The sequence below is a fragment of the Micropterus salmoides genome, unplaced genomic scaffold (assembly GCF_014851395.1).
Source record: "Micropterus salmoides isolate LMB-PRFRI ecotype aquatic unplaced genomic scaffold, ASM1485139v1 Ms_hic_scaffold_14, whole genome shotgun sequence".
Taxonomy (NCBI): domain Eukaryota; kingdom Metazoa; phylum Chordata; class Actinopteri; order Centrarchiformes; family Centrarchidae; genus Micropterus; species Micropterus salmoides.
Window position 1 is genome coordinate 514,981 of NW_024040485.1, and position 15,567 is coordinate 530,547.

A 15,567-nucleotide genomic window follows, 5' to 3' on the forward strand; every position below is an offset into this window, starting at 1 on the left:
TCTAAACATGCATGTGGCACCTTTTCACCTCAATGAGAAATTAGCTTAATTAATTTGAATTCAGCTAGAAACTCCTGTATTTTTATAGCTCCTGGCTTTCAGCAGCTTTTCTGCTTATGCTCAAAACTTTCTGGACATTAACAATCTCTCCCACATATCTGTGTTCTCTGACATTTGCGGAATAATATTTTGAGACAAAAGTCATAATATTATGAGAAATAAAATTGTTATCTGATGAGAATGTCACAATATTTTAACAGAATCTACCTGCCCCTCTGTTGTGCATCACCCTGCATTTTGGCTCTGCTGATAGGGAAGTAGGTTTCCCCCTTTAGACCGTCTAACAGACACTGAGCCGTCTGGGACTGTACTGGATGAGATGACCGAAACTGAAAATCTCACCACAAATCTGCACAAAGGTTCACATCAGCGCCTCTGATGAAGTGCAGATCACATCCGCTTCAGAGAGAATTGCTGCGTCATGGGGATTATTGCTTATTAATATGGAAAATGTTTTTGTTGCTGTTGTTGAGTTACATTTGGGGCTACAGTCAAAACATCCGGGACTAAAGCCCCCCAAAAAATGACCTGGCGACGCTGATGCAACCAAGTAGATCATTCAAGCTGTGCTGTGTTTTCGCTCACTGATATGTTTAAGGATGAGGGTGAGAAAGAGCCGCCTGTGGTTTCTCAGCCAAAACCCCCAAGACAGGCATCAGAAGTCAAACCCAAACCCCAGATATGTGCTCCTGCACCTCTGGCTGGTTACTCCTCCACCCTTGCTACAGCCTCAGCACACAGGGAGGACGAGGAGGAAGAGGAGGAAGAGGAGGAGGACAACAAATTCATGAAAGAGCTGCAGGTATGTTTGGCAATTTTCTATTTCTTACAACTTAAGCAGATCACATACTCAAACGGGGAAGCTACTAGGACACCAGACCTGATGCTGCTATGTGCTTTCCTGGGTCATAGTGACCTTTTATTTAAAGTGAGATCCAGTGAGTATGGCATACTGCCAACATGACATTTAGTACACATTTGGTATAGGACTGGTCTATTCATCTATATATATGTATATAGATGTATTATATATTGCGTATAGATGTAGATATATTGCACTACAATGTCCAGTTTAAAACTAAGTGTCCGTGTGTCAGACACTTAGAGGGAGGAGTTATAAAGTTTGATGGCCACAGGCAGGACTGACTTCCTGTGGCGCTCTGTGGTGCATTCTGGGGGAATAAGTCTTGCGCTGAAAGTGCTCCTGTGTTTGAGCAGCACGTCATGGAGTGGGTGGGAGACATTGTCCAAGATGACATGTAGTTTGGACAGCATCCTCCTCTCTGACACCACTGACAGAGAGTCCAGCTCCACAACGTCACTGGCCTTGCGGATCAGTTTGTTGAGTCTGTTAGTGTCCAATACCCTCAGCCTGCTGCCCCAGCATGCAACAGCAAAAAGGATAGCACAGGTCACCACAGACTAAACATCCTCAGCATCGTCCTGCAGATGTTGAAGGACCTCGACCTCCTTAGAAAATAGAGATGGCTCTGAATGGTCGATGTTGAAAGCACTGGAGAAGTCAAAAACCATGAACCTCACAGTGCTCGCGGGCTTGTCCAGGTGGGCGTAGGTTGAGCAGGAAGATGATGGGGTCCTCAACTCCCAGTCAGGCCTGGTAGGCCAACTAGAGGAGGTCCAGAAGTGGTCTTTTTCTACATTTGCACCTCCCGTCCAGACTAAAATGTCAAAAATGAAGACCTAAAACGGAGAAGTTTGAAAAGGCTGCTGAACCCATTTTTCCTTTTGAAACTCCGGAGAGCGTTTTAGTGAAGATGGGCAAAAACAGATGACTTTACAAACGATGATGCTCACGCTTAGCTCTGTGATTGGGTGTTAAAAGTCATGCAAAGCAGAAACACCATGCTATAGAGTTGACTTGGTATTTTTATTAAAATATTTTGTACTGTGTAAATAACACTTTGCCTACACTTGTGCTGTGCATGTCGCCTATTTAATTTGCGATGACTCCCAGTCTGTTTCCCGCCGCCACAGCCGCTCGTTATTGGTCCATGCAAAATCAAATCTGGTGTGGTTCTTCGTCTGCATTACTTTACTTTATTTCTTTAACCAAATCTTCTGTAACTACGGAAGACACCATCTGCTTCATGTTTACATCGGCACCGGTGTACGTAAACGGCTACTAGATGTGCATTTTCGGTTGTTTTAATGTAGACAGGGATCAACTTTGATACGCAGCTAAAACTCTGCTGTGGACGGAGATCGTATTTGTTTTAATTCTGTTTTTAAACTAAAACGGAGTCGTGTAGATGGGGCCTCAGGCTCATGTTGAAGACATTGTGAAGAAGGGTGGGGGACAGTGAGGAGCTGGAGGGGGGAGTAGTGGGGTTGGTGGTGTTTGAGGGCAGACAGCAGCTGAGTTAGAGGGAGGATGGGCAGGAGCCATAGCATCAAATCTGTTAAAGAACAGACACGGCTTGTATCTCCTTTTCCTAAAGCAAGGATTATACTTTCCGCAAGTACGCGAGGGTCCTCTACTACGCTCCTCATGACTAAAACATTGTCATCAGAGGGGGTACACGTAGGCTCTGTGCGGACGTCTGCGCTACCAGGGCACTAACCGATCTACTGCACATGTGTGGAACGAGTCCGCCACACTGACTCCAGAAAGTAGTGTTTCTCAATCTGCGTTTTGTCTGTACTTGTGTTCTTGCGGACTTGTGAAACATCATGAGTCACAGACCAAGTTCTGTTCCAATTCAAAAGTCTGCATCTAGCCAGGTGCAGTCAAATATACCCGGTTGTGTTCTCGCTCCACCCATTTTACCGAGCCTGCATCGGTGGTGACTTGTGTGGGCTTCGGATAGCCAAGTATCCCAGAATGCATTTTGCGGCAAAAAGTGGAAATGTCGGAGGAGAAAACTCACAACTGTAAGTTATAATACTGCTGGTCTTGTCTCATGGAATGCATTTTCTTTTATGTGAGAATATAGTGATTAAAACTCCAAATGTGTGGTCAATTTCTCAAGACAGAGCTGATTTAAAAATTAGCTACGACGTTTTCGGAGATGTGAGGTCCTGCCGGCTAACGGGTCTGGCTGTCATCATGTCCGCTGCTGTTCCAATTGCTGAATGACGGACTGCGTGCTCTGCATGATACCATGAGCACATTAACACATTAATAAAAGGTGTTAGGATCCATTGCATCCCTGTGCCTCTGACCCTCCCCGTCTCTGTGACCTTAACCCTTTGCCCTTCTCACCCAGGTCTTTCAGAAATGCACTATGAGGGATTTAGAGAGCAAAGGTGTGGTTGAACTCTCTGCCTCTGAGCTCCAGAACAGAGAGGAGGCTAAGGTAAAAAGAGCTTCCTAGAATACTAGCACTACTGTGTAAGGACAGTTTTCTGACTAACTAACTAACCTTTTAATCCACACTGAGTTCCATTGCTAAGCAGCTCTAACTAAATGAAGCCCAATGTTTCTTTAACTAGTGATGTACACAACTCATTGATTTTCTCATCATTCACATTCATGTCTAGCAGGGTTCAACCAAGTATCACTTTTACAGAATATCCAAGTATTGAAGCTGTCCACTAGATGGAGCTGCTGTAATATAATTTACCTTAACAATGAATAATCCATACATTAGAATTACGTGAGTGAGAATAGAAAATTATCTGCTTTGACTTCTCTTGTGATGTGTGCTTTGCAGTGACTATTTTCCTGCTTCTAATCCAGCTGCAATTTCTGCTTTAACGCCATTGAGGCCTTTACGTTATCTAATTACCTCTGCTGCTGTGTCTCTCTCTAATAATTCATTTATTGGTTTCCATGACAAGTGTTTCCAAACTACAACACTTAACCTGATCCAGAATAAACCCCCTTTCCACATTTAACAGCGTGGTGTTTCTTGACATATACAGGATGGCCGAAACATATCAAATGATAATTCTGGGTCCTATTTTTGGAGTCCGTCCTCCCTTTCCATCAGTAATAACAATATAATACTCACCAAGGCAATAGGTGATATCTGGGTTATACCTAAAAGGAAGTCTGACGGGTCAAGAAACACAGTCTAACTCTGGACAGGAAAACTGGGCATACAGGGCCAAATTAACCCACAAGGGACCCCTTCAGCCTTACCATACACACACAGTAATAAAACAAATACAGGAGCCACCTCTGGGCCCTTACAGTTCACTTCTAATTGCTTTAGTGGTGCACATTACCAAGCACTGTACATACTTACTATATATATATATATATATATATATATCCCCTCTGCCTTTTTGGATTAATAGACTTCAGCTCTCCACCCTGCTGTAGCTTCTCACATCTTTCATTTCCTTGTAACTGGGATGGAACACACTATGACTGACTGTGTTCCAGTTGTGCTCCAGCTTAGTCACAGAAACTTTTCAGAAGTGGCACACACACACACACACACACACACACACACACAAACACGTTTGTCATTAAACTCAACACTCACTCAACATTTCTATGCAAATGAAACACAATTCCAGCTCATTACAATAAGGCCGAAGTGAAATGAGCTGCTGTCGAGCTGTGAAGTCGTACCCTCCTTTGCACATTGCTGGAAACCATATCTACATGATTCTGCATGTTAACAAAGGTGAAGCTGTCGGTCAGTTTACTTCAAGTTTAACAGCTATGTTGACCTCTTAACTGCTACTAAGGTGTTAGTAGCAGTTCCAGTGACTACTCTAGGGCTGGTAACATTGACAATACATCTGACGTGGAGTGAACATGACATGAGGTACTTCTGTCAGTATCTGAGTAGTTAAAAGGTTAATAAATACTGAATGCATGGGGACATAAATTAAGTAAACCTGTTTTTGAGTTTCTGTTCTACAATCATTATCCTATCAAAATTAGCTTTGAATGTACAGTACATACTAAGGACATAATAAGTCACAAAAAACAAAAAAGGTGAAGAAAAGGGTAGAGGTGAGAGTATGGTAAACTGGCCTGCATTACCTGGAACAGCACAGCCCCCTGTGTTGTCATGATGTACGGCTGCTAAAGCAACTTTATCAGGTCTTCAAGTTTCAGAGACAAGCCAGCAATGTGCAGCTATTTGTTTGTGCAGGTAATGTAAGGATGTGCATGTGCATCTGGGAGATTTCCCAATATTTCATGGGGCAGCTGTGCGAGCGGGTTGGCTGTTAATCGGAAGGTTGGTGGTTCAATCCCTGGCTCCCCCGGTTGCGTGTCGAAGTGTCCTTGGGCAAGATACTGAACCCCGAATTGCCCCTGGCAGCTGTTCCGCCAGTGTATGAATGAGTGTGAATGCTAGTTTCCGTTTGAGCACTTAGGCTCAGTGTATGAATGTGTATGACTGGTGAATGCAGATGTAGTGTAAAAGCGCTTTGAGTGGTCGAAAAGATTAGAAAGGCGCTATACAAGTACGGAGCACTCCCATTGTAGCCATTTGTTTAATACTTTTTTTTCATTAAATTTATTAGGATCCCCATAAGCTGTAGCCGAAGCAACAGCTATTCTTCCTGGGGTCCACACAGACACAATACACAATACAATTTGTACATTTTGAATATCTTCATATTGACATTGTAAATAACGATGAATGTTGTGTATATACATACTAGTGAAACAATCACTGTGTTTTTGGATATAATGGGATAGAAAACCAATTTATTTTCTTATATTGAAGATGATGAAGTGTTTATTCTTGCCTTTTCTAATTATAGGTGACAACTGAATTGTCAAATAAGATTGATTTGCTGGGTGGAAATAAGCAATGGAAAAGGGAGGTGAAGGCATTTCCAACATCACAGGTGGCCAATCAGAGTCCCTCTGAGTTAACACCATTGGACCACCAGTCAGCCCCTCAAGAAGGAATGCCAGATGGCTGCCCTCATAAACTCATAACAGCAGTTGGAGTGGAAGAACACAGTGAAGACAGTGTAAGTCCTGATGAGGAGAAGGACGAAGAGGAGAAGGTGGTTAAACAGGTGCCTTCCTTAAATTATGCAACAGTAGAGAAGGTGGAGGTACCCCCACCTGTAGCTCTACAATATGTTCAGACTATCCAGAAGAATGAGGAGGGGCCAACACCAACCCAAAAGAAAGCAGAGAAGATTGATGGCCTTACAAACAGGGCTTCACAAAAAGAAAATGATCTTACTGTGAACATACGTGGTCAGATTGACAGGGAGGTTGTTGGACAGGTGTGTTCCCCAACCACAGCAGAAAAGAAGTTAACAACAATTTTTACTCTGCAAAAAGAAAACATTCAAGAAACTGACATCACAAGTCCTGACCAAACTAATGAAAACATTGTCCAAGAGGTACCAGCTGAGAAGAAGTCAAATTTGACGTTAGTACAACAAGGAAACACCCCAGAGCGTGACTGCTCGATAAAGTTCCTGCAAGATAAGTCCCTGAGCTCAGATCAGGAGTGTGTAGCTTCTACTTCAGTCCTAAAATTTACCCCCCTTTCACCCCACTTGACTTACAGCCGCAGCAGCAAGCAGCAGAACCAGGAGGCAACAGTGCAGCAATCCAGGAACCAATCACAATACTCAGAAGAAGGGGGGAGCCTAAGCCCCAATATTTGGGAAGATGAGGGACCTCCTCCTCCACCACCTCCAACTGTTAAAATCAGCCTTAGAATCTCTAAGATGAGAGGCAGGACACAGTCCAAAGACCTCGCCAAAACGAGTGGCTGTGATGGACAGACTGTATCTGGGGACAGCACTGGTGAACCCACATATCTGGCATATTCCAACCGAGGTTTGGAGGACAGTAGTGACTTTGAAAAACCTGTTATCCTTATCTTGAATGAGCCTATGGACATTCAGTTGGCCTACAAGCGTCTTTCTACTATCTTTGAAAGTGAGGAATGTCTTGATGGAATTCTCTCTCCAGAAGATGTTGTGGATGAAGAGGAGACAAAGCTGGAAGACGAGAAAGAGGATGTGAGAAACATTTGTATCACTGAAATAAATACAGGCTTAGGCTTTAAAGACATCCCAGGAAATGGTCAGAATTCTCTGCAGCATCAAAGACCTTCAGCAGAGAATGGCTCAATTCTTGAAAGCCAAGACCAGGATCAACCAGACTCTCTTACAAAGACAGAGCCCAAAAGGAAATTCAAATTCAAGTTCCCCAAAAACAAACTGGCTGCAATTAGCCAGGCCATTCGAACAGGGACGACCAAAACCGGAAAGAAGACTCTTGAGGTTGTTGTCTATGAGAAAGAGGAGGAGATATCATCAGACAGCAGGCCAGTGAAGGAGACCAAGAAGCAGACAAAGGAATACAAAAGGTTTGAGATCAACAGTACCAAACAATTCAACTTGGGTGAAGGCAATGCCTGTGACGGAGACATCAGGGTCTCCTCTCCCAGTGATACCAGACACCGAGAGAGTACATTTGACTCTATTGGCAGTCTAGAAGAGTCCATCAAACATTTGGAAATCAGAGTCAACAGTGTAACTGCGCCTTCTCCCTCATCATCTGCTGTGTCTTCAGCTCCTGAGTCCCCTGGTTGTTCCAAAGGCTCCATTGACAGAGCTCAGATTAAAAGCAAAGTGAAACGGGAAAGGGAGAGAAGCCCATCCAAGAGGAAAGCCCCTCAGATCCTCAAGGGCCCAAATCCAACTCAGAGTAAGAGGGCCAAACCACAGCCTCCACATGACACAGGGAAATCTTCCACCAAGAAACAGGTCTGATGTTCCTCTGCCTGCGGTGCTTGCTGGCTTCAGTGGGGCTGTGCTTTTGGTGGGCTCTCTATTCTGTCTGACTCTACACATGATTGTGTTCTGTGAGTCTGTCTTACGTAGCCTGGGTCATTTCAAGTAAAGTGACTTTTACTGGCCATTAGTCAGTGTGGCCTGAAGGAGTGCCATTTTCTACAAACATGTAGATATCTGTGGTAGTTGGAGACAGACTGGTTCAATGGCAAGACTTTCTTAGTACAGCTAAATGTTTGTTCAGTCAGTTTTTTTGCCACAATGCACCAACTTTATAAATATTAGCTTTAGCTAGCTAGCAGTGTACTCAACTGTTGTCTGTGCTCTGCTTGAAGGACAGCTCTGACTGACTGTTCTCAAAACTTACAAGGAACTTCTGTCCTTTCTGTTATTTTCCTCTTTGGCGCCTTGGGATGAAGGGGAATTTTTTTGCTCAGAGCATTTTTCCTCAGTTCACAGCGCCCAGCATCATCAAATTATATTTTCAAGATACCTTACTGTTTGCCCATTTCAGCCAGCAATGATGGCTGACTTTCCCCACTTTTCAAATGTATTTCCCTCCACGTGCTACTTTGGTCACATACCTTGGGATACAATGTTTGAGGTCATCCATGGTCTTAATTTGCTGCTTGAATCTTTTGACTGCATTTAAATGTTGGAGCTTCTACTATATAAACACTGTATATCCTACATGGTTTTCAATGATAGCATAGTACCAGCCAGTCTGTACTAACCTCTCGTGTATGCATCTCCTTGCTAGACCTCCAGCAGCAGCTCTAGCTGTTCCGCTCAGCAATCCCACTCCAAGTCTCGACACGCAGCCTCCTCTGGCTCTCTAGAGAAGACACCTCGGAGCCAGCAGCAGGCCAGCCAGGTAAATGAACTCTGAGAGTTAGCAGCTGAAGTTAGCAACTCTGAGTCAGCATAGCTGAAATAATTAGAATTCTCAGCTTAAAGCTGTGGCTCAGGAGGTAGAGCGGTTCAATCCCTGGCTCCCCCTGGTTGCGTGTCGAAGTGTCCTTGGGCAAGATACTGAACCCCGGCTGTTCCGCCAGTGTATGAATGAGTGTGAATGCTAGTTTCCGTTTGAGCACTTAGGCTCAGTGTATGAATGTGTATGACTGGTGAATGCAGATGTAGTGTAAAAGCGCTTTGAGTGGTTTAAACAACCTTTGACCTTCTGTCAGGTCTCAGCACATTCATCTTCTTAGTGCTAAATAACAGAGGATAAATGTGAGAGATCATCGTTATGTGAACGACCACATCTCTTAGAAAGAAAAAGAAAAAAAAACTTTTACAGAAATCGATCCTCTGAAACTTTAGGTGGACACTGTGTCATGAGGTTGAATAAATGTTCAAATCCGGGTAGACTCTACTGTACAAAAGGTAATCATATTTACTTCACATGGGTTAACTGTGGAAGAGGATTAGGGACACATGTGAAAAATGTATCTGAGTTCTGTGTTTAATCTCAGAATTCTTACTTTTTTCTCTGGACTCAAATAAATGTTTTACATATGGCCCTAATCCTCTTCCGTAGTTTGTCCCATAGCAAAATGTAGCTTCTGTCGAGGAATCTTATTTGCTTAAACTAGAGAATTAGTCCACTGAAATTACATGTAAGTGTTGCATTGAATTTAGAGAAATGTTTAATTTGAACAAACTAAATAGCTAGATGACTTTCAAGCTAACTGATGACTAACCCTTACCTATAAATAAATCACTTAGAGTGGGAAGTGGATACCATCAATTGCCTCTCATATATTAGCAACAGCAGAACACTTTTTAGGAATAATAATAATAATAATAACTAGAACTGCAAGCAGTTGTAAGCGGGGTCCAAGCCTCCCGGTGCAAGCCGTCCCCTCGCCCTGCGGAGGGCGCACGAGTCGGCCCAGGCGTCCCGCCGTGAAATGAATGTGAGTCTATGGGAGTGTTATTTGATTTCCAAGTAATAGCGCCACCTAGAGGCCGATTGACGGCAAATTTCACACAGGCCCTCAGGAAGGCATTCCGGATAAGGTACAAGAGTTTGGTGTAGATCAGCCATTGCATGCAAAATGACAACGTCATGGCACAGAGGCGTGTCTGACACCATAGGAATTGTCAGCATCCCCCAAACACGTAGACACAAGGTTTATGAATGTGCAATGTAGTGGGCCGTAGGCAACCCGCTCTACCTCCTGAGCCACAGCCAAGAAGCCATAGGCCCAACACGTTGTTTACAATAAATAAAGTCATTTCAGTGTGCGGTGACTGGTTTTTGATTTCTGATTCTTGTTTTAGTGGGTAATAACATTTTAGTGAAGTTAATGTTGCAGTGAGTTTTACATGTGTTTAGGTCGTTTCTGTGGTGGTGCACGCCTGTCTTGTGTAGATTTGGGTCTTCCTCCACTTTTATCTGACTGTTTATGGCTGTGTTCACGCTCCTCTTCATCTTGGCTCACGTCTTTCATGATTTCCTGATTTGGTTAAAGCCCCCATATCCAAAATTAGCTGATGGTCTTTTGAACTCAACACAGTTGACATTTGAGTCTTGAGATCAGGGAGTGGATCTTGACCTGTGAGCTCCGCATGTATGGTGTGGTTGTGGGCACCACTGTTTAGTGACGTTTGTTTAATCACAATGTCAAATATTTAATTCATGATATGTTGAAGTGATTACAAAGCAATTACAAGTTCTTCTGAAAAAAAGCATTTTAATATTTTCTATCTCAGGCCGTGTGTTTGTACCAAACATTACTTTTTCTAAACTGATCCTGAGAGGAGTAGCACTGCATTTTGTCAGTCATGTGTGTTACTGCTATGTCTTTGGCCAGTATAGTAAATATAAACAAACATGCATTCAGAATTAGAGAAGCACTTCTGTGTCATATGTGATGGAAAGCAAAAGCACGATGCAGCTGGTTTTGTGATACAAAGCTCCTGCTCCAGCTGCCATTTGCATTATCATTATGTCAGTAAGCACAGTACTCTGGGTGGGAACAGAAGTGAGACCGGCCTGTAGTCTGACAGACTGGTCTCAGTACAGAGGCCAGCAATGATGGGAGAAGAAGACACCTCCATCTCTCATCTCATCAAGACGTTTTGCTGTGGGAACTGCTCCTGATAAAGTAAGCACTAGTTGATGTGTGGGTCCTGGGAGTTAGTATGTGGCGAGCGACCAAGACTTCAACAGAAAGCTTCCTTCATGCAACATATTTACTAGGTGGCTTTGAAGGCCTTAGCGGTACTGTTAGCACTTAGTGCTGATAACAGCCACCAGATTGCAACGAAAGGTTAAAACGTGTCAAACCATACACACACGTCTGGACCACATGGCTGTGTTTCCTGTTTGTGCTACTTAGTTATCATGAGCAGATCCGAGTGTTGCTGGTAGCTGCACGTTAGCATGTTCACAGACTCAACAAGGGAAGAGGAGGAGAGGCTTTTCCACTCTAAACCAGAGAGGACAAAAAGGAGGCAGCAAAGATATTAGCTTTTGCATGATATCATTTTATATAATTCCACCAGAGTAGAAACTGCTGCAGCTTTTTGACTGCACTGCATTTATTTGACAGCTATAGTTACTTTACAGATTCTAATTTTACATACAAAGCATCTGATGAGCTTAAATAAAATGTGATGCAGCTCAGCCGACTGCAACAGTAAAATGCATCATAAATGCAGTGCAGACGTTTACTTGGAATGGAGTACTTTGTGCTGCTACTTTTAGATCTGAATACTTACTGTATTATTAAGATAATCACTGCATCTCAGCCCTCTCCGAACGGCCAGCAGCTGGAAACCTTCTGACAGGTCTGATGACATGTCTTCATTCCCCTTACCTTAACAACAGGTGAGTGACTAGAAGCTTCTGGCACCGTGTGTTTGGTGAGTGTCACCACGTCACGCTGTGGTGTGAGCGTGTAGACTATATGATGTGAGAAAGGGGCAGGCTGGCCAAGCCATAGGAATAGCATGCACGAGTGCTCAGACTGCGTGTTGTCCTCCTGTCATGTGGGCCGTGTTGGCGCTGACTTCAGTGTTCCGTGGTGTCTGTTTGCAGGCTGACGGCAGGAGCAGTAGAGCAGCCGGGGATAGTAACCGCTCTGTCGTTGCTTTGCGTGCCTCTAAGATCCCAGCCTCTTCCTCCTTGGTGAAAAACGTCTCCTCGATTCCTCCGTCAAACTCCCCACCTTGTGCCCCCTCTCTGTCCTCCCCTTCATTTTCTTCCTCCCCTTCTCACAAGTCTTTAATCCCGTCTCTGAATCTGTGTCGTCTGCTCCCTTCGTCTAGCCACATCTTGTCATCATCCCACGCTAACGTCAGCGCGGCCCACCACTGGCCTCGCAGCAGCAGCGAACACCAGCACCACCTCGTCCTCGCCTCCACCTCCACCTCCCAACACAGTTACTACTCTTCATCCTCCTACTCTTCATCCTCACCCTCCTCCTCCTCCCTGTCCCCCACCTCTTCTTCCTCTTCTCCTCCCTCCCCGTCCTCCTCCCTCCTCCCTACCATGGGAAGCCACGTGGCGAGGAGTGTCCGAACGCCAGCGTCCAATCCCAGCTCTCCAGGCCGCAGCAAGAAACGCACCGGAAGCCAAGCTGGCCGAGTTCTGCGCAGCTTAAAGGACGCGGCGTGATGTCTGCATGAAAAAACACGTGTTCCTACAGCAATATTGTGTGATGTTTATCTATAGATAGTTGGATTGCATGTGCATAAAGATCAGGCTTGTAAAACCCTTTTAAAAAAACTATTTGGGCCTCATATGGGTTTTTTAAAGATATTTTTTGGGCATTTTCACCTTTATTGGAGAGATAGGAAAGTGGATAGAAGCAGGAAATGAGGGGCAACACGCAGCAAACGGCCACAGGTCGGATTTGAACCCCAGTTTACTTGGGAAGACACTGGAATACATTCCGATTTTTAAAAAAGTGCTCATGCCCATTATACCATTTCAGGCCTTGCAGCCTCTCGTGTTTAAGCACTTACCATGTGGCGTCAGCTAAATTTGTGAGGAATCAGGGCTTAGGCTTTAAGGGGGGAGATCTGGATCAGACCGGAGTCTGTGCACACCCACACAGTCCTGCTAGCGCTTAGCCTCAGTGTTGGCTGGGCTCTAGTCCTCCCCCCGCTATAGCAGCAGATATCCAGGCTACTGGACTGCGACTTGTTCTCCTGTCAGGTCACAGAACATCTTTTTCTGTGCTATCGTTGAGTAGAAAAGCATACAAAACTCCCCAGCCTCCAGTGCCAGCTCCATAGATCCAGTTCATTAAGGCTAGTATTATTATTGTATTTACCTGCTTTATCATTTTTGTACATATTTCCCAGAAAGCCTTTCCACAACCTTTTTTCAGGGTGACAGATCTTCCAGTGTTTCTCAAACCTGGTGGATCCAGAGCTGCGGCAGAGACACCTTTAGATGTGAGGTTTAGGATATCTGGACATGGACCAGGCACTAATAAGAATATAAGCTGAATTTAGAATACATGGGTGAACAGAGTTTATTTTTCATGTGTGCTTTGATTTAAAACAGTTGAATAGATTTCTATGGAAAAATAGGTTGAGATGATCAACATGCACACTTTACCCAAAGACAATCCTACACTGACCAAACTGTGCAAAGGTCAGATCTGTCGGTGTGGAGTTTTTATGTAGATGAAGTATAACCTAGAAATGATTAAACACACTGTATGTAGCTGCTTTTAACAGAGCTGTTGTTTATTGTGCTTTTGCAGAACCTTTTCTATTTGTAGTGAGCTGTTTGAAGTGACAAAAAAGTGTGAAAAAGAAAGAAATTGGTGTTTCACTGTCACAGACCCCTTCAGGCTAAAACCTGCTCTCATTCTGGGAAATGTTTTTGTCTGAGTCAGATCAGAGGCTGATCATCAGGACATTTTAGCTTTTCTTTGTCAAAACCCTTTCGTAGATTAGCCACTTGTCGCACACGGGACATGGCCAAGTCCTACGCCTTGTACAGCCGCCCTGTGGCGTTTATTAAAACGCCGCACTTTGTTCACTGGAGGAAAAACACTCACAGTGAAGATAATCCAGGCTGGAAGGCCACTTCCTCCCAAGGTTTCTTGCATACCAAAAACATACAGAAGCCCTAAGGGCCCATACATTTATTTACTCCATTTCCTGGGATAACACATTCATTTAACTTGTTTTCTCGAGATCTTGAGTTATTATCTCAAAATAACAAATGTTTTCCCAAGATAATCCATCCATCCATCATCAACCGCTTATCCTGACATCGGGCGAAAGGCGGGGTACACCCTGGACATGTCGCCAGTCCATCGCAGTGCCTTCCCAAGATAATGACATAATTAATTTGAGATCTCGGGAAAACAATAATGAATTAAATGTAATAGTCCGCTGATAAAGCTGGATCCTTGCTAACCATCTTCTTAGATGACACACACTAATGTGCATATTATCTGGAACAGCAGCTATTTCAGCCACTGTCAGGCCTTGATTGAAGAGATGTGACACGGTAATCAGTATGCTCCTGCTCCTCTGACATTGCTACACTGAATGATGTTTCCTGCAAACATTTACACTATTTCTCAATTAACTAATTAATTAATTCTTAAACACATTTCTTTCAATTATGCCTTTTTTTTCTAACTCTAAACACAAATCCACAACTTCTCACCCAGTTCCCCAAACATCCTATTTTCAGGTCAAAATGAAGCTCTCCACTGAAAAACATTCAATCTAGCTGAAAAACCAAACTTTGCCCTCAGACACACACTACAACAGATCAAACCAAAACAATACTACAAAAGCTGATTATTAGTAATGTTGCTGGTGGTTCCACCCTGAATGAAAAGACTCAGGCCCTTTTTTCTATCTATTGAAGGTTCTGATTGTGTGTTATCAATTATGAGTGTTTGTGTTTCCACCTGGGTAGTTGTGTGCTAATTGAGCTCTACCTGTACTGACTTGAGTGAACAATATTTAATGTGTTTTCTCAATGACCGCAGGATGTAAGCAATGAGAAATGAAGGGATTTGTGTGTAGAGTTTAGTGTGCTTTTTGAAAAATGGAGTTATGGTTTTGAAATTTTAGTTGAAAAGCCTTATAGTGTTTAAGCAACTGAGAAAATCTGTAATGTACTTGTAGTTTCATTTTCTCGAGATCTGAAGAAAATTAGCCAGTTATCTTGGTAAAATAACTATTTAATAATTATTTTTGAGATAATGACATAAAAACTTGACAAAACAAATTAAATTTACTCATTATGGGAAAACAGTAAATAAAATGTATAAATGTATGGTCTCTTAGGGCTTCCGTATTAATGAAAGGTTAGTGGTGACACTAACTGCTTCTAAACCGTACGGATCTGCAGAATTAAGTGTCAGTAAGAGTGTTTCCATGATTCATCTTCTCATCTGACTCTGGGTTCTATTTCTTAAAGTATCAGTCTGTTTTTTTCCATAAGGCAGCAACTTCAATGTGTTTGGTTTGACAATGTGATTTTATGCACACTGAACCTCTTTTATTGTGTCGTGGGTAAAAAATCTTTTGAATGTTTATTATTCAAAGCTAAAGGCACCGTTTAATAAAAGCCTTGACTTGTGTGCTCATCATGCTTTTCTTTTGTTGTTGCATCTGAACCTGTGCATGCCTTTCACACATTCTGTCAGTTAGAAAGCTGTTTTCTCATCTTGTGAGCTGTCGGCTCTGCAGTGTCCTGTGAGGTTGGAGAACTAATAAAGGGCTTCCAGCATAAAATGTAGTGGCTGCTGTCTTCTTTATTTCACAGTACAGTGCTGTGTTGTGCCAGTAGAGAGCAGTAGAGACACACCAGAG

The 15,567-nt window shown here is 43.3% G+C and overlaps 1 protein-coding gene across 1 annotated transcript in view; it reads left to right on the forward strand.

Annotated features, from left to right (window-relative positions):
• The window catches only part of LOC119902937 (sickle tail protein-like), a 128,306-nt gene extending 112,813 nt beyond the window's left edge, over positions 1-15,493 (forward strand). The window contains exons 23-27 of the mRNA XM_038719342.1: positions 659-862; positions 3,288-3,377; positions 5,755-7,734; positions 8,522-8,635; positions 12,040-15,493. Coding sequence (XP_038575270.1) covers positions 659-862; positions 3,288-3,377; positions 5,755-7,734; positions 8,522-8,635; positions 12,040-12,066 — 2,415 coding nt within the window. The 3' untranslated portion in view covers positions 12,067-15,493. The remainder of the gene's footprint in view (positions 1-658; positions 863-3,287; positions 3,378-5,754; positions 7,735-8,521; positions 8,636-12,039) is intronic.
• Positions 15,494-15,567: the final 74 nt, after the last annotated feature.